At 40.0% G+C, this 22,201-nt stretch overlaps 1 protein-coding gene across 3 annotated transcripts in view; it reads left to right on the forward strand.

Moving 5' to 3' along the window:
* The first annotated feature begins 3,280 nt into the window (after nucleotides 1–3,280).
* Nucleotides 3,281–22,201, forward strand: part of LOC100619211 (zinc finger protein 883-like) — a 29,128-nt gene continuing 10,207 nt past the window's right edge. Inside the window, exons 1-7 of one of the 3 annotated variants that reach the window (XM_007477603.3) lie at nucleotides 3,281–3,428; nucleotides 8,816–9,064; nucleotides 11,876–12,016; nucleotides 12,328–12,414; nucleotides 12,498–12,589; nucleotides 20,271–20,397; nucleotides 20,935–21,030. In XM_007477603.3, coding sequence (XP_007477665.2) covers nucleotides 12,345–12,414; nucleotides 12,498–12,589; nucleotides 20,271–20,397; nucleotides 20,935–21,030 — 385 coding nt within the window. In that variant the 5' untranslated portion in view covers nucleotides 3,281–3,428; nucleotides 8,816–9,064; nucleotides 11,876–12,016; nucleotides 12,328–12,344. The remainder of the gene's footprint in view (nucleotides 3,429–8,815; nucleotides 9,065–11,875; nucleotides 12,017–12,327; nucleotides 12,415–12,497; nucleotides 12,590–20,270; nucleotides 20,398–20,934; nucleotides 21,031–22,201) is intronic. The other 2 variants (XM_007477602.3, XM_007477604.3) reach the window with 2 other exon arrangements.

The following is a 22,201-nucleotide window of genomic DNA, read 5'->3' on the forward strand; positions in this document are numbered from 1 at the left end:
GCCCAGGGGTCTGTCCACTATTTCTGATTTGTCATTTGCTAGCACATGCCCGTGTAATGTGGGTGTGCACATTCCTGGGTGCTAGACCAAGCAAGATGGAGAGAATCTAAAAATCACAGTTTGGCCCCTTGGCCACAGTTCAGATCCAGAGCAACAGAAGCTGAGGTAAAGTCTGATAAAGATTCAAATGCCTTTTCTCAGCTTTCTCATCAGTGAGTCTTTTCAATTGAGAAATGTTGGGGGGAAGGATTTACAGTCATAAGCAGGAAAACGTGGGTAACCCTCAGGAGAAAATCTTATTCACCCCTCCCTCTTCAGCTTCTCCAATCTGAGAGACCAACTGCTCTTCAGAAGGAACCTTCTGCTTCTCCTCAAGATTCTCTCCTCCTGGGATCCCTCTCCTGTTGAGATTATCATATCTACACATTCTTCAGCCTGGCACTTTTTCTTTATGTGCCAACCTCTGTCACATCAGAATAACTTTATTTCCTTCATTGACAAGACTATTAAACTAGAAGATTTGGAGGGAGGGGTGCTATAGTTATAATTTACCTATATTTTAGAAAATTTTTAAATAAAATATAATATTGGGGGCTAGAAATAAGAGTAGCTGTTAATAGATCAATGTGACTTCCAGGAATAGAATGGTGATAATTTCATCTGCCCTTGTCAGACCACATGTATAGTATTTTGTTCAGTTCTGGGACCCAAAGTTTAAAAGGGATATAGAGTATCCAGAGAGGGTCACCAAGATGGTGATGGTCCTGGAGTTTATCATATAAGGTTCAGTTGAAGGAATTAGGAATGTTTAGGCTGAAGAGAAGACTTAGGAGTCTTCTTCAAATATTAAAAGAGATTAGGTTTGTTTGACAGTAAGGAAAAGAAGCAGAAATCTTACATGGATGTTTCACAGAAGACAATTTAAGTCTCATGTCAGGGGGAAAAAAGATAATTTTTATCTTGCTTGAAGTGGAATGGACTGCTTCAGGGAGTGATGAGTTTGAGATCCCAACTAGTAGGATAAAAATTTTGACAATAACTGCAGGGAACACTGGAAAGCAGTCTGGCAGAAAGTAGGTATAATCTAACATCTTACATCAAGACAAACTAGAGATGAGTATCTGGCTTAGAAAAGGTGACATCATAAACAAAGAAGAGCAAGGAAGAAATTGACTTAACCCAACTATGTATAAAGAAAGATTTCATAGCCAAACTAGTTCTAGAAAAGATCACAGAAGGTAAAATGGACAATGTTGATGAAATAAAATTTTAAAGATTTTGCACAAAGCCAAACTAGTAAAAGAGAAATTGATAACTGGGGGTGGGGAGGAGGGTAGATTTTGTAATAAATTTCTCTAATAAAGGTCTCATATTCAATGTATATAATATTATAATTCAAATTTATAGCATGAACTATTGCCCAAAATTTGGTCAAAGGATACACAGTTTTCAAAGGAAGAAATTTAAGCTATTGCAACGGATGAAAAAACACTCAAAATCACTAATACTTAAAGAAATTACATCCATTCCTGCTTCAGACTGGCAAAGAAGATAAAAATGGAAAATGTCAACTGTTGTAGGGGCTATAGGAAAACAGATACAACAGGTATAATAACGCTGTTAGTGAAGCTGTGAATTAGTCTATCCATTCTAGAAACTGTGCATCAAAAGTCACTAAACCGTGCTTATACTTTAAACCAGCAATAATCACTAGTAGGTTTATACCTCAAAGAGATTTGAAAAGGACTCATATGTTCTCAAATATGGCAAGATTCTTGTTTTTTATCAACGGATCAGAAACTAAGGGGATGCCTGAATATTGGGGAATGACTGAATAAATTATAGTATATGATTATAATGGATTGTTATTGTTCATAAACTGACTTCCATTTGAAGAATTTAAGAGAAATCCAAAAACTTGTATCAACTGATGCAGAGTAAAATGAATAGAACTAGACAGTTGCTACAATAACATTTTAAAGAAAACCCAACTTTAAGGATTCTGAGCAATGCACAAATTCTAGAGGAGATGATCAAGCATGCTATCCACCCAGATAAGAACAGAATAGAACCAAGAAACAGAGTGAAATATGTTTTCAGACATGGCCAATATAAAAATATGCTTTGCCTTTTTTCTAGGAGGGAGAAAAGGGAAGGCAGAGGGTCTCACACACCCAAAATGAAGGTAATTGAAGTACTTTATACACACATACACACCTAAGGGAGGACAGAAAGAATAAGAGACTAGCAAGAAAGATTTGAAAGTTACATGTTGAATTTATTTTCTAGAAAGAAAAGCAAACTATACAAGATTGAAACTTTCAGTTTCTTATGCCATCCTTTACCTTACGTTATGTATAGGCAAATGCCAATTTCAGTTGATGCTTAAATTTAGAATTTTTTAAACGTCTGCCCATTCTATGGAATTATTAAATGTTTGAATGGCCATTTTCAGGGATGTCACAATAAGGATTTTTATGTAGAAAGGTTACACTAGATGGCAATTGTGGTCCCTTTCAGCTCCTACATTTTGTGATTCTGCATGGGAAAAACACAAATAGAATAATTTGCGTTGTCCAGCCAGTCACTCAATAAGTATTATTAAGCACCTACATATGCCAGGCACTATGCAAAGCCCTGGAGATACTAAGAAAAGCTAGACAATCCCTACTCTCATGGAGAAAGGAAACAGGCATTTATTAAGCTGTCCCAGGTACTGTGCGAAGCTCTTTTACAACTATTATCTTATTTAATCCTCACAACCACCCTGAACAATACGTGCTATTATTATCCCTACAGTTAAGAAAACTGAGGCAGAGGTTATATGATTTATCAGGGTCCCTCAGTGTAGTAGTGTCTGAGGTTGGATTTGAACTGGCGGGGCAGGACAGCCGAGGGCTCAGAGGTCAGAGAGCTCTAGAGGGCGGGGGGCTCCCCACGGGGGATGCTACAGGAGGACTAGGCCACAGGTGGGGGCGAAGGCCTCCGGGGCCGCGGGGCCAGTGGCAGGACCGTGCTCGGGGCCCAGTGGCGGTGCCACTCCAACCGGGAAGGGCCTGTGACGGGGGTAGGACGCCATTTCTGGCCTTGCAGGGTCGCGGGCAAGGCTCGGGAAAGACCAGTTTGCGACCCGCCACCCGACGCCCTCAGCGGCGCCAGTCACGGCTCTAGATAGGTGGAAGGTATACAGAGAGAAAGACCTCCCGGAGCAAGGCTGAACTGGGGGCGGGGCGTGCGAAGAAGCCCAGACGTAGGACCTGCTAGACGTCATTTCCTAGAGTCCTACGGGCCTCCAGGTTTCCGATGGACTCTGGGAATCGTAGTTCGGCACTTCCCCTGCGCCGGCGCAGTACCTGGCGCTTGGGGCGTTCAGCCCATCTTTTCCTTGTTTCTTTTCTTTTTTTTGTGCCGCGGCTCCGGGGCAGCAGGTCAGTGTGAACGGGTGGTGAGTGTGAGCGTAAGTGTGAACTTGAGTGTGAACAGAGGGGGCGTGCCTCCGCCCCTCCCCTCTCCGCCCTAGGCTCTGACCTCCCCCACCCCCTCGGGCCTCGCATCCCTGAGGACAAAGACCCACTGCCCACGTGTCCGGCGAGCCCCCGGGCGGGGCAGAGGAGGAGTCCGGCCTTGGCCACCGCGCCTCAGTTTCTTCTAATGTCAAACAAGGCCCTGAGTTGCGTACAAGGCCGCGGCGCCCCCCAACCCCCCAGCCCCCCAAGGGAGGCACCGGGCGGGGGCGGGTCATGCAGGGGCGGAGTGGCGCGTCGGGGTCCTAGAGAACCTGACTGGGGTGGGGGGTGGGGGTCCTCTGTGTACTAGAACAGGAATCCCCCCCCCCCAGGCTCAGGGGATCGGATGGGGGGGTGGCTTTCTGAGGAAGGAGAGAGGCACCCTTCTCCTCAGGCATAGAGGCTGGGGAAGCTCAAAAGTGGGTGAGAAGGCAACCCCCCCTACCCCCCTTGGAGCTGAGGCTGGGGAAAGGAGAGGCTCAGAGGAGAGAGAGCAGGCATCCTCTCACCCCTGCAAGGTCTGGAGATTGGAGGGAACTCAAGGGAGAGAGAGCAGGTACCCTCCTCCACCCAAGTTCCCTTCATAGAGAAGGCACCAGGAGAGGAAGAATTCTGGGACCCCAGAATCTCCCGAGGGGTAGCAAAAGGGAAAGACTGGGGGGATCTGGAGGGATGCTCAAGGGTAGGAGTTGGGAAGGTCAAGAGGAAAAGAGGGCGGGGGAGGGGTTGTTTGGGAGAGTGGAGAAGGACCAGGTCCCTCTCAGGTCCTTTCTCAGGTCCTTTGCCTCCTTGACCACTCTGCTACTATCTTTGGCTTTTTGTGATAGTCTGCCCTAGTTCCTTAGCTTCTCCTTCACCTATGCAGATGCATTATCTACATCCTTGACACTACCTGTGGGCGACCTGGACCCTCTTCTTTTTCTAAGACCTTCTATCTTGGTGGTCTTCCCTACAGCTTCAGTTATCTTTATGCAGATGCCTTATAACTTGATATAAGCAATTTCTCTCCTGAGTTCCATCAACACATTATCAACAGTCTATCACACATGTCAGACTGATGTCCAGACCATCAGAAACTCAGCACAGCCAATTCTTTTCCTCCCAAACCCACCCCTCTTCTGAACTTCCCTCTTACTGTCACCCAGATTTACAACCTTGGTGTCATCCTCAGTTTCTCATTTTCATTTGCTTATCATGTCCAGTCAGTTGCCACATCTTGTCATATATTCACACCCTCAACATCTCTTCTCCAGAGTATTGGGGAAGCCCCCTCTTTGATATCTCCATATCTCACTCCCCCTTTTCCAATCTATTCTCCACACAACAGCAAATTTATTTCTCTAAAACTCAATTCTGATCTTGTTACCCCGTTTCAATGGCCCTCATTTCATTTCTTTTTTTTTTAAAGCATCCTTATCACTCCCCTTAATCTCACTGGAAAACAAAACCATACCCTTGTAACAAATAAGCATATTCAATCAAAATAAATGCAGTGGCTGTGTCCAAAGATGTATATCATCTTCTGCATCCTAATTCCATTGCCTTCCTGTCAAGAGGTGTATAATATGCTTCATCACAAGTCCTCAGAAAATGTAGTTGGTCATTTCTTAAGTTTTAAATCTTTCAGAATAATTTTTCTTTATAATATTGTTTTCATCATATAAATTGTGCTCTCAATTTTGCTTACTTCACTTTTCAACATTTTCCACTGCACAAAATTACCTAAACGTGTTTCTTTTGTCATTTCTTAAGATGCAGTCATATCCTATTATATTCACACACTATAGCTTGTTTAGTCATTCCCTAACTGATGATCCTTGGTTTCTAGTTTTTCCCTTTCTTTCTCTCCCCTCTTCTTTACTCTCCTCCCCTTCCCATGGCCCCCTTCCCCTTTGTAAACTTTGTGATACTTTTGAATATTCTTTCCCTATATTGTTATTCTCATTTATCCTCTCACTCCCCATCTGTTTCCCCATTTCTGTTTGATGTATTTCTACCTCAAATTCTGTGTATTTGTTTCAGTTCTCTTTTATCCAGTTCAGATCAGATTCATATGATACTCTCCTCACTCATTCTTCCATGTGTTTCTCCCATATTTTTCTTCCATACTTCATCTATAAGAAATAGTAAGTGTTACCCCCTTCTTTCTATAATAGTGTTCATATTACTGTCTTCTCTCTTCCTTCTTATATCCCTCAGAACAGAACTAGTTCATCTCTAGGACCACTACTTTTCTCATTTAATTCCTTCAATGCCTTTTGAAGACAGTAGAATTCTGAAGTTTGTTTCTCCTCCCTCCCCCATTAGAATGTTAGCATTACATCATCATATATCTATAGTCATTTCCTCAAATAAATTTTGTTTCTAGGCTTCTCTGGATTTTTGTGTTTGTTTTTCAAAGTACACAGGTCTGGTCCTTTAAAAAAAATCCTCTTCCTTTAAAGATCTATTCCTCCCACCCCCCTTTATGATTATATTCAGTTTTTTAAAATAAGTTATTCTTGGTTGTAAGTCTATAGGTTCTTTTGCTTTTGGGAATATTGTATTCCAAGATCTTTTTGGTTTTTAGTTGAAGCTACTAGATCTTGTGTAATCTTTACTGAGGTTTGCTAGAACTTGAACTGCTTTCTGGATTCTTACAGTATCTTTTTGTTTTATGTGGGAGCTCTGGATTTTGGCTGACATTGCCAGGAGTTTTATTTTTGTGGTTTCTTTCAGGAGATGCTGATGCATTCTTTCTATCCTCACTTTGCCCTCTGATTCTGATCTGATCTGAGAGGTTTTTTAAAATGTGGTTTTCAGAGAGTTCAATGATTTTTAAAGTATTTTTCCTTGACCTGTTTACCAGAACAATTTTTTTTTTTGCTCAGATATCTTATATTTTTTTTCAGTCTTTTGTTTTTGTTCTAATATTTCTTGCTCTCTCATAGCTTCATTGATTTCTCTTTGCTCCACTTTAGTTTTCAGGGAGTTTGTTTCTTGAGTGAGATTTACTACTTTCTTTTCAAAGTTATTTATTCTCCTTCCCATTTTTTCCTTCAGAGTTTTTGTTGTACTTTAAAAATCTCTTATTTTACTTATTTTATCTATTCTTATAATTCTATTGGAAAATCCATTTACTCATTGTTGAGTGTCTGCAGTTTTTGTACTTTGCACTGTGTAAGTATTTAATAAATGCTTAATTAGGAGTGGGGCAATTTTGGAGAAGAGAACCAAGTAAAGCATAGCTCCAGTTATCCAGGTCAGTCAGGTAATAATCCCACTACTAAATTTCCTTTTTCCCTCCTATTTTACCTCTCCGGATTTACTTATCTAACTTTATGAATTGAGAACACTGAGGCCCTTTGAGTCAGGAGAAACCTGCTCTGACCCTTAACTAGTTGTGTGACCATCATCGTCTCTCCTCTCTAAATTTCATTTTCTTCATTATTAAATTAAATTGAAGATTAAAATAAAAAGAATAACTTTGCTTGTACCACCTGCCTCCTGGGTTGTTAGTTCACAGGAGAGTGCTGTGAGTCAGTTGTGCTCCCCGACTACCTTCTCTGCTTCAGACCCTTCCACCTCAACCCTGACAAATCCTTGTCCTTACTTTCGTGCCATGCAGAGAGGATCCTATTTGGAATCAAAAGACTTGAGTTTGAAACCTGATTCTGAGGCTCTTCTTAGTATTTGAATCAACCTTTAGCCCTGAGCAGCCCTGGCCCCCTTTCTGGCCCACACATCCTCATATCCAAGGAAGGGGTTGGATGATGGGATTTCTAGCCTTATTTTCCACTCCATCCCATTGGGTCTCTTCGTCTCTTCTCCTCACATTGTTTCTTCCCCATGTGTGCTGGAGTCCAGAAGTCTTAGGTTCACACCCAGCCTCAGATGTGTACTGTTTGACTCCAGGTGAATCATTTAACCTCTTTAGCTTTGGAGTTTTTGGTTGTGGGAGAATATATGCTCTTCTTTAGGTCTCTGAAAGGACACTTGGCTGTGCCATTTGTTTATGTGATATAAGCCTAAGTGATATAAGTTTAAGTGATATAAGTAATCCATACATATATATAACATATAATTACATATACATATGTATGTGTTGAGTTGGGACTATCCCATGTTAGCTCTGATACCATAACAAATTGAGAAGATATATCACTCAATCAAAAGACTTTAGACCACAAAAAAGATCTTCAGACTAGAATGAAGTCATATAAGAATCATGTTCAGATAGGCCAAGAGCATTGACCATGCCCCAGAGATCATCCATAAATTATTAATCATGTTGGAGAGGGAGTATTTCAGAAATTGGAAGATTGAATATGGAGTTCTAGCTGAATCCCTTGAAAAGAATCACGGGAGGGGAACAAAGAGAAATCTTCAGCTCAGAGTCCCATGGGGCCACAGGGTAGCCTACTCTTCTGGTTGTTAGAAATTATTTTCTTCCATGGGAAAGAGGTTGGGAGGAATTGCTCAAGAAATGTCCTTTAAGCATTGCTGGGCCATAATAGACTCATTTGTCCAGTCTGTCTTTGGCCCCAGGTAATGCAGACACTTCCATGAAATGATCTGGGGACAGTGTTTAATACACCTCTGGGAAGATAGAGAGATCTGACACTTTTTGGTCCTTTCAAAGCTGACAAAATCCTTCTCTGATCATAGTGAGGATAAGAAGAGATCTAGCCAATGGCTCTTTAGAGCTCTCTCTGGCCTTTTAGGATAGGGATTTGAGGGCCTCAGAGCCTTTGTTCTCCCATTCTGAGTTGTGCAGTTCCAGATTATTGTCCTAACCACCCTGGTCAACACCAGGCTGATTTCTTTATGAAGCCTTCTGTGACCACCTGTGGGCTTCCTCAGGGAAATCCTCTACGCTTATCTTTGATCACACTGATGCTCACTTTATTGAAGGGGCCCCCTTTCCCAATACCTGTGGGCCTCTTTATGTAGTTCTGGGGTAGAAGTCACCACTGTGGTTTCTCACTGGATTTCCTGATAATTATTTAGTATAGTGCAGACCTCAAGGTTTTGCTAAAGAAGGTATACATACACACACACACACACACACACACACACACACACACACACACACACACACACACACACACACACACACACATATTAGTTCAGGTAGCATCTTGCCAAAAAATCTGATAGGAAGCTTTTATATTGACTCCAAAGCCTTGAATCCAGTGTTTGCATTAAAATAAATTTGTACCCATTCATATGCTTTGGGGATCTAGCCATCAGTGCATGGCTTTGGGTTGAAAAGTGTGATTGAGGGTGGTAGGATTCTCCTGGTGACACCATCTTGTCTTTGGCCTCAGAATCCTTTGAGAGAGTCTGCAAGGGTCCAGTTTGGGCTCCCAGCTCTTCCAGGTGTCAATGTTGAAGGACCGACCTAAAGAAGAATCTATCTTAGGACAAAGTATAGCTGCTCTGAGGCTTTTCATCATTATTCTTGTAAACGTTGATGAGAAAGAGCTGTTGGCATTATAATTTACCTCCTTGGGCTGGGGAGACAGGATTTGGGAAAAGATCAAGACTGAAGCAACTCAAGAGGCCTTGGGAAGGAGGTAAGGAACACAGAAGCCTAGAGGGGCAATGTTGGGGAGGAATCTGTCCATTGCTGAAGGGTTTGAGGGGAAAGGTCTAGAGTGAAATGAAGGCTATTGGAGCCAATCTCAGCTCTGTTTCCTTCCTCCTCCTGTATACACATTTATCTGGCCCATTCCCGCTTTCCAGACTCCAGGCTGGCATAGTCCTGCACCAGAGTGTTGAGGCCATTGCCCAGGTCAAGGAAATAATCCTTCGTTCAGTCCAAAATAACATTTTTGTCAGAAGGAACTTCGAGTGAGAAATTTAGAGGGGCACCAGAATAAAAACCTTCATACCCCTAAATATAGAAATGGATGATGGGGCAACTTGGTTGTCTTACAGTGCTTAGCTAGCATTCCACTGAGACCAGCAGGTCTTTTTCTTGTGAACTCTTGTTCTCTCCCCAATTTGTGTAATTGATTGAACCCAGTTATAGTGTTTTTCATTTTTTGCTTTAATTTCATCTCATTAAACATGACTTTGTGTTCTAGGCTGCCAAGTTTTGCTTTTGTTTTTCATGGTTGAACTTTCATCAAATCTGCATTCCTGCTTCTTCTGCCCTTGGAGACAAAAAGCACAAGTCTAATCCCATTTCCACTTAACAGCCTTTGAATTACAGCTAGTATGGTTGCCAGCATAAACATCCTAGTTTTTGAAGAGATCTTTCACTTTCTGACAATGACATTCTTTCACAGGCCCTTTAGTCCAGCTTGTACATGGAGCAGGACCCCTGACCATGTTCTTCTGCAGAGTCTCCCCTTTATCCAAGTTCTTCCTAAAATGTGGAATCTAGAACTGAACATAGCTGTGTCCAGGCCCGCTCTGCCTGAGGCTGCTACAGCCTCTCCCCTCCCTCATTCAGTGAGGTGCAAGTTTCATGAGGCATGAAACTGAGCTCAGTTGTTCTGACTCCAGGCTACTGTTGAGTTGGTAAGCCCCTTGGTGAGCGCCTGATCCTTTCTTACACAGCCTGCAGGCTAGCAACACTTCTTATCCTTCCACTTATGCACTGAACCCAGGTGTGAACTTAACATTTGCCCTTTTATTAAATTTCATCATTTAGTCTTTGAGTCTTTTGATTTTGAGTGTTGTCTCTCCCAACTCGGTGTTATCTGGCAAACTTGCTTTATCAAAGTCCTGAATGAACATGGCTGGAAACCTTCCAGTAACAGATTCTCACTTGGTCAATAATGATTTCTTTTGGAACAGACAATTTAAAATCCACCTAAATTGTGTGTACTCTTGAATAGCTAACCCCTCTTCCCCTCTTCATTGTTTGCAAGGATGGCATAAGGCAAACTCTTGGCAGCATTCCTTTGATCTCCCATTCCTTCCGAAAAGGAATGAGGTTATTCTTAAGACCTCTTTTAAAATTTGAAGCCCTTTCTTTTTATATCAGTTATTTCCTGAAGAGATCTTTGTCAGAGGTAAACATAGAAGAGTATACCTGTCAGATCTTTGGGAAAGGAAAGATTTCAAGACCAAACAAGAGTTAGAAAAAAATTACAAAATATAAAAAAATAATTTTGATTACATTAAATTAAAAAGATTTTGTACAAACAAAACCAATGCAACCAAAATTAGAAGGGAAGCAACAATTGGGAAAAAATCTTTATAACAAAAACCTCTGACAAAGATCTAATTACTCAGATATATAAGGAGCTAAATCAGTTATACCAAAAATCAAGCCATTTCCCAGTTGATAAATGGGCAAGGGACATGAATAGACAGTTTTCAGATAAATAAAAACTATCAATAAGCACATGAAAAAGTGTTCTAAATCCCTCCTGATTAGAGAAATGAAAATCAAAACAACCACCTCACACTTGGCAGATTGGCCAATATGACAGCAAAGGAAAATGATAAATAATGGTGGGGATATGGCAAAATTGGGACACTAATGCATTGCTGGTGGAGTTGTGAATTGATCCAACTATTCTGGATGGCAATTTGGAACTATGCCCAAAGAACTTTAAAAGACTGCCTGCCCTTTGATCTAGCCATACCACTGCTGGGTTTATACCCCAAAGAGATAATAAGGAAAAATACTTGTACAAGAATATTCATAGCCACGCTCTTTGTGGTGGCAAAATATTGGAAAATGAGGGGATGCTCTTTGATTGGAGAATAACTGAACAAATTGTGGTATCTGTTGGTGATGGAATACTATTGTGCTATAAGGAATAATGAACTGGAGGAATTCCGTGTGAACTGGAAAGACTTCCAGGAATTGATGCAGAGTGAAAGGAGCAGAACCAAGAGAACCTTATATACAGAGACTGATACACTATGGCACAATTGAATGTAATGGACTTCTCTACTGGCAGCAATGCAATGATCCAGGACATTTTCTGAGGGACTTATGAGAAAGAACGCTATCCACATCCAGAGAAAGAACTGTGGGAGTAGAAACACAGAAGAAAAACAACCACTTGATCACATGGGTCGATAGGGATATGATTGGGGATGCAGACTCTAAACGATCACTCTAATGCAAATATCAATAATATGGAAATAGGTCTGGATCAATGACACATGTAAAACCCAGTGGAATTGCTTGTTGGCTATGGGAGGGGGGTGAGAGGAGGGGAGAACATGAATCATGTAACCATGGAAAAATTTTCTTAATTACATAAAATTTTTTAAAAATTACATAAATGACATAAAAAATTAGTGATTTGGACCACTGATAGTTTGGAGTATTATTTGCAATATCTTTAAAAACTATTGGTCTCCTTTGATTTTGTATTTTTTGAGGTATGACTGTTGACATTCTATATTTGTTTCAGGTCTCTCTATTTTTTAGAAATAAGACATTGTGGTATTCCAGTCTCTCAAAGATCATGGACAGAAACTCAACTGTCACAACTTTGAATTCTTCAGAACCACGGGAGTTATCCTTTGGGTTTTGTGATTTGAACTGATCAAAGGTAACTAGATGTTATTTTTATCTTTCGGTGGGCTTTAAACTCTGTTACCATGTTATTTTATCTTTCTGACCTGTCATAGATCTGTCTCTAGAAGTTTCATCAGAATAATTGTGTATGTATCCTGTTAGACATAGAGGACATGTGAAATATTTTTCTTAATTCAGTAAAGAAAATACTGAGCCATAGAGAACTTGCTATGTATATTCAGTATCATGTGGTTCATAGGGGAAAGTCCTATGAATTTGTCCCATATTTTATATCACCTTAGGGTGCCTGGCTCTTATATCCATGGCCCTTCCTTCTGATTCTAGGAAAAGATGGATTCTGAATGGAATTGACTTCTCCCTCTGGAAAGAACCTGTGTAAACTTACATCTAGATTGGGAGATTATGGGGATGGTAGGTAATTCCATCCTGGTAAGTCTAGAAACTAGAAAGAAAGGGAGGAAGTATTTTCTTCATGACTTTTTCTGCTCTGTCAGTTCTTGTTCCTCAAGATTCTGGCTTTTTCCAAGAAGAGAAAACTGAAGTAAAGGAGAAGATGACTTCTGGTTTCCTGACAGCCTGGTCTCAGGTGAGTCATGATTTCCTCTCTTACCTGAAATGCCATCTCATTCCTGAAAGCATGGATACCTTCTTTCCCTTTTTTTCCATCTTCTCTTCTCAACCAGGATGAATCTGGAGTCCTAAACATCTGTTGTCCTTTCCTTGATGGCTCTGGCTGTCTTTATGGATGATGTAGGCTTTCTAGAGTTCAGATCATGCAGTCAATCACAAACATTTGATTTCAGCAGGCATTCCATCAGGATCTAAGACTACAGGTTACAAAACCAAAGAGTCCTTCTCCTCAAGGAGTCAACACGATGTATAAAATGTAAATGGGAAATATGCACAGTTTTAAAATGTGACGGTCCAGTTCCCCATCAGGAATTGGAAATGACCTTGAGTTTTTCAAGGTTATGCCAAAAGACACAAGCTCTTACAAGTCTGGCATTGTAGAAAAGCTTTGAGTACCTTCCTAGCATCAGATCGAGGCTGTTTTCTGAGATCCTTCATAGCTTAGTGCAGAGAGGAACATCACCAGGAGGCTAGCCATTTGGGGATGAGTGGAGTAGGGAGGGTTTGGGGTTCTAAAAGAAAGAGAAATACTCAATTCTCTTCACCCTCCATTCCTTCTATTTGGGTGGTAATGGTGGTATAGAAACAAAAAAGGGGCAGAAGATGCTAAAATCGCTTTTCAAACCATCTATGAACTTCAATTTGAATACCAATATTCTCAATGTGATATCTGTGCAATGATGGGGGTGGTGGGGAGACACGTTTTGCTGTCAATGAAACTAGAAGAAAAAAACAAATTTGTTGGTAAATGAAAAGGACGGTTCAGAAAGAACTTTTTGAAAAGGCAAAGAACAGAGTTAAGTGGAGTTTTTCATATGCTCAAAGGCAACAAGAAATATAATTTCCTGGGATATTTGGTTATCACATTTTGTAGTACTAGTGATATACTGGCAATTAGTCAACCAGTAAACTTTATTAAGGACATAGTGTATGCCAGAGATTGTCCTGAAATAGCTGGGAATACAAAAAAAGAGGTAAAAGATAATCCTTGCCCTCGGGGAGTTTAAAATCTGATACTGTAATACAACATAAATAAGGGAGTAGGGGCCATTCCTTGAAGGATATGGAAACAAATGAGGAATAAAACAACAGTCTTTTTAGCCAGACAAGATTTGACCTATGACATCCAGAGGAATTGGGTCCCTGCTGAAGGTGACACAATTATGAAGACACTGAATTATCAATAGGCAAGCTATCTGAAGGACAGAAGGATAATAAATTTGTAGGAACATTTTCCATGGTTACATGATTCATGTTCTCCCCTGCTCCCCCTCTCTCCCCATAGCCAACAAGCAATTCCACTGGATTTTACGTGTGTCATTGATCCAGAGTTCCAAATTGCCATCCAGAATAGTTGGATCAATTCACAACTCCACCAGCAATGCATTAGTGTCCCAATTTTGCCATATCCCCACCATCATTTATCATTTTCCTTTGCTGTCATATTGGCCAATCTGCCAAGTGTGAGGTGGTACCTCAGGGTTGTTTTGATTTTCATTTCTTAACTTCTTAATACCCCCCCCCCCAAAAAAAGACAACCAAGAGAACACCATAACTCCTAACCCATGTATGTCTCTTGTCCCACCTATACAAAATATTTATATGTATTCTAATCAAGGCCCTACTCAGTGTGGGTATTCTTTGAGAAAGAGCAGGCTTTTCCCAGCAATATTCAAGAATAGGTCTTGTCATTCAGTAAACAGGCATTTATGTATAAAGTATTAACCATTTGCCAATGGTTAGGGATTCAGAGACAAAAGTGAAAGGTTTCCTTCTCTCAAAGAGCTCACATTCTATAGTGTGTGCCCCTGGACAAGTCACGGACCCCCAGTTGCCTAGCCCTTACTACTCTTCTGTCTTAGAATTGATACTAAGACAAAAGTTAAGAGTTTAAAAAACCTCTTATTCCAGTGGGAGAGACAACATGTGAATATATGGATAAAATGTATGCATCTTTACTATTTTACAGTTGACTAAAACACTTAGAGAATATAAATCTCCAAAATACTTATTTTTTGTTGATTATGGAAATATGTTTGATTCTGCAGAACAAAGTACTTCCTTGTAGCCTAAACAAAAATAACATTGTTCAGCAACCCTCTGATCTTGATTGTCAGACATACATTTAATACATAAGCACATAAAACAGGGATGAATGCTCATCAAAGGAGGAGATGGAGTAAAGTCCAAATTGAAAAGGGGCTCATTCCCTTTCCTCTTTTGACTCCTTCCTTTCCAGACCCCATGAAATAGCCTGGGGAGAATAGATGATAGCAGCCTCTTGTCTCTCTGCTAATTTCACCCTTCCTCTTCCCCTCTTCTAGCTGGACAGTTTCCCCCTCCACACATTCTCACCTATGCAAGGAAGATCCTAAAATCCATTCTATTTGGATCCTTTTCTACTTCCCAATGGTATGGACCAGTCCCTTTCAGGCCCCCAATCAAGCATGTAGAATAGACCTGACTGATAATACAGCTTAAGTGAACTAGGAATAACCAACTAAAATCCTGGCAAGTTGGAGGCCCACCAAGCCTTACTTACCATCTGCCATTTTACTATGTACTGAAGTCTTCTAAACCCTGTTGCGATGTACTTCAGATGCACAGGCACTCTCAACTGACTTGCCTGTCTTCCTAAGGATCTTTGGGCCTTGCCACCCACATCACAATTGTATCCTTAGGACAACTGGGTCTTTCCATACAACTGCCAGATGGACTGTCATATGTATGTTATCACCCCCAATTATAGTGTGAGCTCTTCCAGGGCAGGGACTATCTCAGTTTTTCTGTTTCTGTCCCTAGTGCCTTTTGTTGGGCTTGGCCTATATAAAACACTTAATAATGCTATTTAATTGACAAAAGTGGGCAGCTGGGTAGCTTAATGGATTGAGAGCCAGGCATAGAGGTGGGAGGGCCTGGGTTCAAATCTGGCCTCAGATACTTCCTAGCTGTGTGATCCTGGAAAAGTCACTTAACCCCTATTGCCTAGCCCTTATTGCTCTTCTGCCTTGGAACCAACCCACAGTATTGATTCTAAGATGAAAGGTAAGAGTTAAAAAAAATTTTTTTTTAAGGCAAAGAAGACTGTGCAGGAGGTCCAACTTTGAAATGTCAAAGAGTACATTTTCTGCAGCTGATTGTAGTTTCATAGTTATTCAGTTGATTGAAAGAGAAAGTAGAAGAAAACCTTTGCCAATTTTATTTTTTATTTACTTTAAAATAATAATAACAACAATAATGACAATGCTAATGAGCCAAGCTCATCTTTTAAAGCTCTCCTCCATCCAACCATCTTGATGCATATATTAAGGTCATAGGACAGTCCCCTATCAAAGCAACATAATAAGAGATAACTTTTTCACTGTCAGTTCTGCCATAAGAAAGCCATCCATTTACCATAGTCCTGGGCATCATGCTATGTGTAAAGTCCTTATGGAGGAAGGACCTTGAATGAATGGAGAGGCCATCCATTTGCTCCTCTGCGTGGGTGACACTGTGCTAATTGCCCAGAATACTGTATCCCCTCCTCAGTTTAACTGCAGCCACTCCAGAGATTTGTCTCAGTAATTCATGTAGAGAATACAATGGATGATGAACCTGCTTTTCAGACAAAGATTTATAATCAAATGAGCCGTCCATCAGTTTATCTAGTTAACACAGTGAGCTGAGCTCAGAGCTGATTCGGAGGAAGAGATGAGACTGACTGTGAGAAATTGCATAGTGCAGTTCAGTCTCGATATCTTTACACAAGCCATTCCCCATGCTTGGAGTGCAATCCATCATTGCTGAGTTCTGTAGTTCCTGCAGAGTGCAGCTTAAATGCCACTGTATACACAGGGATTCATTCTAGCTACTCATCTCTTTTCCTTGAAATTACCTTATATCTTTTTTACAATATACTTATATGTACAGATTTCTCCTTTGATATAATGTAAGCTCTTGAGGGCAGGTATATTTTGGTCTTTTGACCCCATTTCTTAGAACTTAGCAGGCATTTTAATAAATGATTGTTAGTAATTTAGTCCAATCTGCTCCTCAAACAACAAATTTTTTTTTTAATGGCTTTGGCTAGATCATCTTAGATTGTCCAAAAGAGACTTTCCAAAGGACCAACATGTAGATGACCAAGGGACATAGGGTGAACCTGAAGCATAGTGTCAAATTGTTCCTTTTCTCCTCAAGAAATAGATCTCTCTCTCTCTCCCTCTCTCTCTCCCTCTCTCTCTCTCTCTCTCTCTCTCTCTCTCTCTCTCTCTCTCTCTTTCTCTCACTCACTGTGTATATATATATATATGTGGAGAGAGCAAGTAATTATAAGTAGATTGTAAACTCCTTGAGAGTAAGGACTGTTAACTTTTATTTGAATTTGTGTTTGTGCATATATCTATATATGTATGTACATCTATATATACACACATAATTATCTAGTGCCTGTATTTTATGTATTTATGTATACATATGTCTGTATAAATACATGATTTATGCATACCTACACATACACACATAAATACAGCCCTTGTACTCAGAGAGCTTACAATTGGATGAAGGAAGAAACAAAAAAGAGGAAACTAAAGCCAGCGTGAAGCAAGAAGGTACCTAGGTGGGGGTGTAAGGGCCAGATTGTAAAGGATTAAAATTAAAGGGTTGGACTAAATTATTTAAGAGTATGGTTGCCAGGAATTAATTACTTAATTCCAAATGATTTTTTATGGTAATTTATTTACAAGAGGAGAAAGAATAAAAGTAAGAAAATCAGAGAAGAGGATAGGGTAAGATATCTAACCTAACACACTTAAGTATTTTGCTCTGGCCCCTGGCTCAACCCAGGCAGGGATAATTAGTCCTCAGCTGGAGGGGCCTCGACTGAGGACCCAGGGATAAATAAAGCAAGGGTTTCAGTCACAAAGCCTCTGTCAAGAGGGGAGGCCTCTCCTTCAGAAAATCCAGGAAAGGAGTCAGCCTTTTTCACTAACCCATGTGTTAGTTCAAAGGGAGAGATTTAAGAACAGTTTCACCAAGTCCATGGTCTCAGGTCCAGTAAGCAGATTCTTCACCAGCCTCCAACTTGAACTCAGAACTCCAAAGAATGAAGAACTGCCTCACAGGAAGTTGTAACTCCTTCTTTGTGTGACTTCCTGTGCCTTCCTCTACTTTTACATGGACAAATTATAGTCTATAATTTTGCTTAGGACTGTGGGTTCTGATTTGTTACCCACTTTCACACACTCAGGTGTAAGTGGGGTTTATATGCTTTTGGTGATTAAATCTGAAAATGAAAATGGTCAGGGAAGAGTTAATCCCATCTTTACAGGGGTATCATAGAGAAATTCAGATAAGTCCAAAACCAGTATATCATTTGGGAAATGGGAAGAAGACTGTGCTGGAACCCCTCTTTAAATGGAGATTTTGAAATAATTAGTTAAGTATTTATTAATTATATGCTTTGTATAAAGCACTTTTTAAAATTTATTCCCCTCTAGAGGCAGTGTGGGATAGATTCTACTAGACAAGGATTAGTAGTTAAAACTAGTAATTAAAATTAGAAATCCAAGTAGTTGGTTTTCAGAACAATGTATACAATAACAATAATATTGTAAAGACAAACAACTTTGAAAGGTTTAGAAAGTTCAAAAGACAGGATGACCAAGAACAGCTCCAAAGGACCAATGTTGAAATATGCCAACTCCTCCTCCCCTCCTGATAGAGGGGATAGGCTCACTATACACATTTGTAACAGGTTTTATTTTTTGTTTTTCTTTCTATAGGGAGAGGGGAAGGAGAGAATGTGGATTTGAAAATGAAATTTAATTAGAAGAATGTTTTTAAAGTACCTGGTTTTTTAATCTCACTCTGACATAGATTAACTGAGTCACCTATGAATAATAACAGGCTCAACAGAAAGAGGCAAATTTCATATTCAAGATATCATTAAATCTTTGTGTGATGAGACCCCATGATTAGATTATCACTGTGGAAAGATATAATTTATTCAAAAGATATAAGAAAGGTAAAGGTGGGAGTAGGTAACAGCTTTGTATATTAAGAAGAGGCCATAACATAAAGCAATGTAGGAACCAGAGAGGTTTGGTAAAAGCAATATCTTAGCCCCATGCAAGTTAAGCTAATTTTTCATTGAAAGGGATTAAGACCATCCTTGAGTAGCTCAGGAAACTAAAGGCTTTGGCTACTGATATTACTTCCTGATTACTTAAGTATAACATAGCGTAGAGGAAGTTCAGGGTAGCTCTGATAATTGGTTAGCTGGTAGATCACTACAGACAGCTCAAGCTTCTTTTAGCCCAGTCAACTCAACATGTCCTCGGTGCCTATCCTGGTTTTTAATTTTATTTGCACAATTACAGCCATGTTGGTTTTTTTTTTCAATTTAACGTGTAAAAACAATTTTTGACATTTTCTGACATTGTGAGTTCCACATTCTCTCCTTCCTTTGCCCTCTCCCCGAGATACCATTTTGTTATTGAATATGTGTGCTATCCTACAAAACATATTTCTCTATTTGTCATGTTGTGGGGAAAAAGACCCCATCCACCCACCTGGGGGGGGGGCATGAAAAAAAAGTGAAGAATGGCCTGCTTTGACCTACATTCAGACTCCATTAGTTCTTTCTTTAGAGGTAGATAGCATTTCTCATCAAAAACCCTTTAGGATTGTCTTGGATCATTGTGTTGCTAAGAGTAACTAAGTGCTTCACAGTTGTTCACTCACACATTATTGCTATTGCTGCATGTAATGTTCTCCTGGTTCTGCCTGATCATGGAAGGTAACATGGCAGAGAACATTGGGTAAAGATAAATAGAGGGTAGACATTGGAATAATGATGCTACTGAAATATTTTACTGACTATCTAGACTAAGAGTGGAACTAGGTGAGGACTTACGGAAACTTCTTAAGCCTGGAACAGAGGCATGATAACCTAGAGATGGAGTACTTGAATGATTTGTCCATCTATTCATTCTCTTTCTCTACTAAAAGTGGTAGTCAATTTCCTGACTTAGTCACAGTTTAATCCTTTACAAGATAAGTATTAAATTTCCACACAGGGAAATTCTGTCCTTTTTCTGACAGAGAGGAACTGATTACTGGGCTGGAAATGATAGCATTCTTTGATTCTCATTTATCCATAATGATAATTTCCACTAACCTCCAGCCTACTACTACCATATCCCTCCAAAACACCATGTGCTAATGGGATCTGTGAATTCCTGGAAGAAAAAGAAGTAATAGCTTTGGGAGAGTTGCAAGGTCATATTTTTTAAGGGACATAAAACAGAGCAAAGCATTTGTATTCTCTCACTCGTTTGCAGCCTGGCTTCTGAGTAATACTGGCCAAAGTGTAGTTTTCAGGACTAGAGGATGATTTATGTGATGTGTCTAATTAGAAATAAGTATGATTTTTTTTTAAAGGGTAAAGCACACCTTATCCATAAGGCTTACTCTGAGTGTTTGTTACATAGAGTCTAGAACAAAGGTAGGTACAAAGCATGTTGATACACAAGAAACTCAACACAAAGTTCTCCAAGCTCCAAATGCTATAAGAACCACCTCCTGTGAGTTATACCAACCTCACTTCTCCTTTAATGCTCCTCAATGATCACCAATGTGTTCTGATCTTTCAGAAATCCCTGACATTCCAAGATGTGGCTGTGGAGTTCACCCAGGAGGAATGGGGGCTGTTGGAACCAGCTCAGAAGGACCTGTTTAGGGAAGTGATGCTGGAGAATTATGAGAACTTTGTCTCCCTTGGTAAGGTTGGCTTCTTTCTCAAGTCATAGAAAAGTGATTTTGTATTCTCACTTTAAAAAACATGTTGGAAGTCAGAAATAAAGTTAGCCAAGTTTAACCTGGTATGTATTTTGTAATTGTAAATACATAGGATGTGGAAAGATTTCTAAATCTTTTGATGTCAATAGTCATTTTGTTTTTGCTCCCACCTTTTAGATCTTTCCAGAACTTCTTTATTCTCTACAACTAGAAATTAGCAGCTTTATTGGGCTGCCCCCTTAAGGCTACAATTTCCCTACCATCCATTCTTTCTGGTCAGAGTTTTAGTGTAGATACCTGAAGACAAAAATATATCTATCCTCTTAGCAGAGTGTCTAAATTTCTTTGAACCCAAATAAAAACATGTTTCTTATTCCATATACTTAATCAAGCACAAAGCAGAGCATCCTTCAGAGACCTTTCATAGCATCCCCATTCTTTAAAGCTAAAGAAGTAAAGATAGAATTCTAAGATGTCTGTCTCTTTATAGCATTTTTCTAATTATTATCCCATGTTCAGGGCTTCCAGTTTCCAAGCCAGATGTGACCTGCCACTTGGAGAGAAGGGAAACATTCAGGCCACCAGAGGAAGAAGTCCCAAGAAGCACTTACCTAGGTGAGTGAACAAAAACTAGTCCAGTGAGTGGGCTTGTGAATCAGTAGAGGAGGCATTACCATTGATCCTTTTGTTAGGGTCCTCTCAGCCTCTCAAGAAAGTTTATGACTGTCTTCATTTTTCAGTTCAGCAAATCAGTCTCCTAATCTCCTTCATATTTCCTTACATTATTGGAGAATTATTTTTTCCTTTCTTTTTTCCTGATACTAAAGAAAAGCAGCATGATATAGTAGGTAGGACATTGGAACTGGAGTCAGGAAGACCTAGGTCTGAATCCTGTCTTAGACACTTACCCTAAGCAAGTCAATTAATCTCTCTGGTCCTCAGTTTCCATCTCTGTAAAATGAGAAATTCACATTTGATGGCTTCAGCTTTATCTTCCATTTCTACAACAAGAATCTTAAGATCCCACTACCTGTACTCTGGTTCTCATTCTTTCTTGTCTCTTCCCATGGTTATTTTTTCTTCTTCTCATGTCTTTACTTCCTCCACGTTCAAAGATTCTTTTTCTTCAGGTCTAGATAAATCTGGCTCCAGTTTAAAAGAATTCAGTCTTTGCTTGTTCCTTTTGCCTATTCTGTCTGCCTTTTCATTCTCACGCCATTTATTACCAGACCCCACAAACAGGAGGGAGGGAGGGGTTCCAATTCTTACACAAATGTGAATTGAACTAGAAGATTTCTTGAATCCTTTATAAATCAGATTCTGTTCTCACTCTGGAAACACTTGCAGTCCTATAGCCTCCTCCTTTGTTGGGGAGTTATTTCCTAGAACTTCTGTCTTAGGAAGCAGCTGAGTGCAAGAGGGGGAAAAACTTGATTTTTTATCTTCATTAGAATAAGATCATAAGGGGGAAGCTGGGTAGCTCAGTGGATTGAGAGCCAGGCCTAGAGACGGGAGGTCCTAGGTTCAGATCTAGCCTCAGACACTTCCCAGCTATGTAACCCTGGACAAGCCATTTGACCCCCATTGCCTAGCCCTTACCACTCTTTTGCCTTGCAACCAATACACAGTATTGATTCCAAGATGGAAGGTAAAGGTTAAAAAAAAAGAATAAGAACATAAACATTATTTGCTGATAATATTTCTGATATTATGTGTCCTTTTATGGTCAACTTTAATCCCCAAGATTTATAAATATGACCTGCTGCTAAACTAAGTATCATGTTTT

The sequence above is a fragment of the Monodelphis domestica genome, chromosome 1 (genome assembly GCF_027887165.1).
Source record: "Monodelphis domestica isolate mMonDom1 chromosome 1, mMonDom1.pri, whole genome shotgun sequence".
NCBI lineage: Eukaryota > Metazoa > Chordata > Mammalia > Didelphimorphia > Didelphidae > Monodelphis > Monodelphis domestica.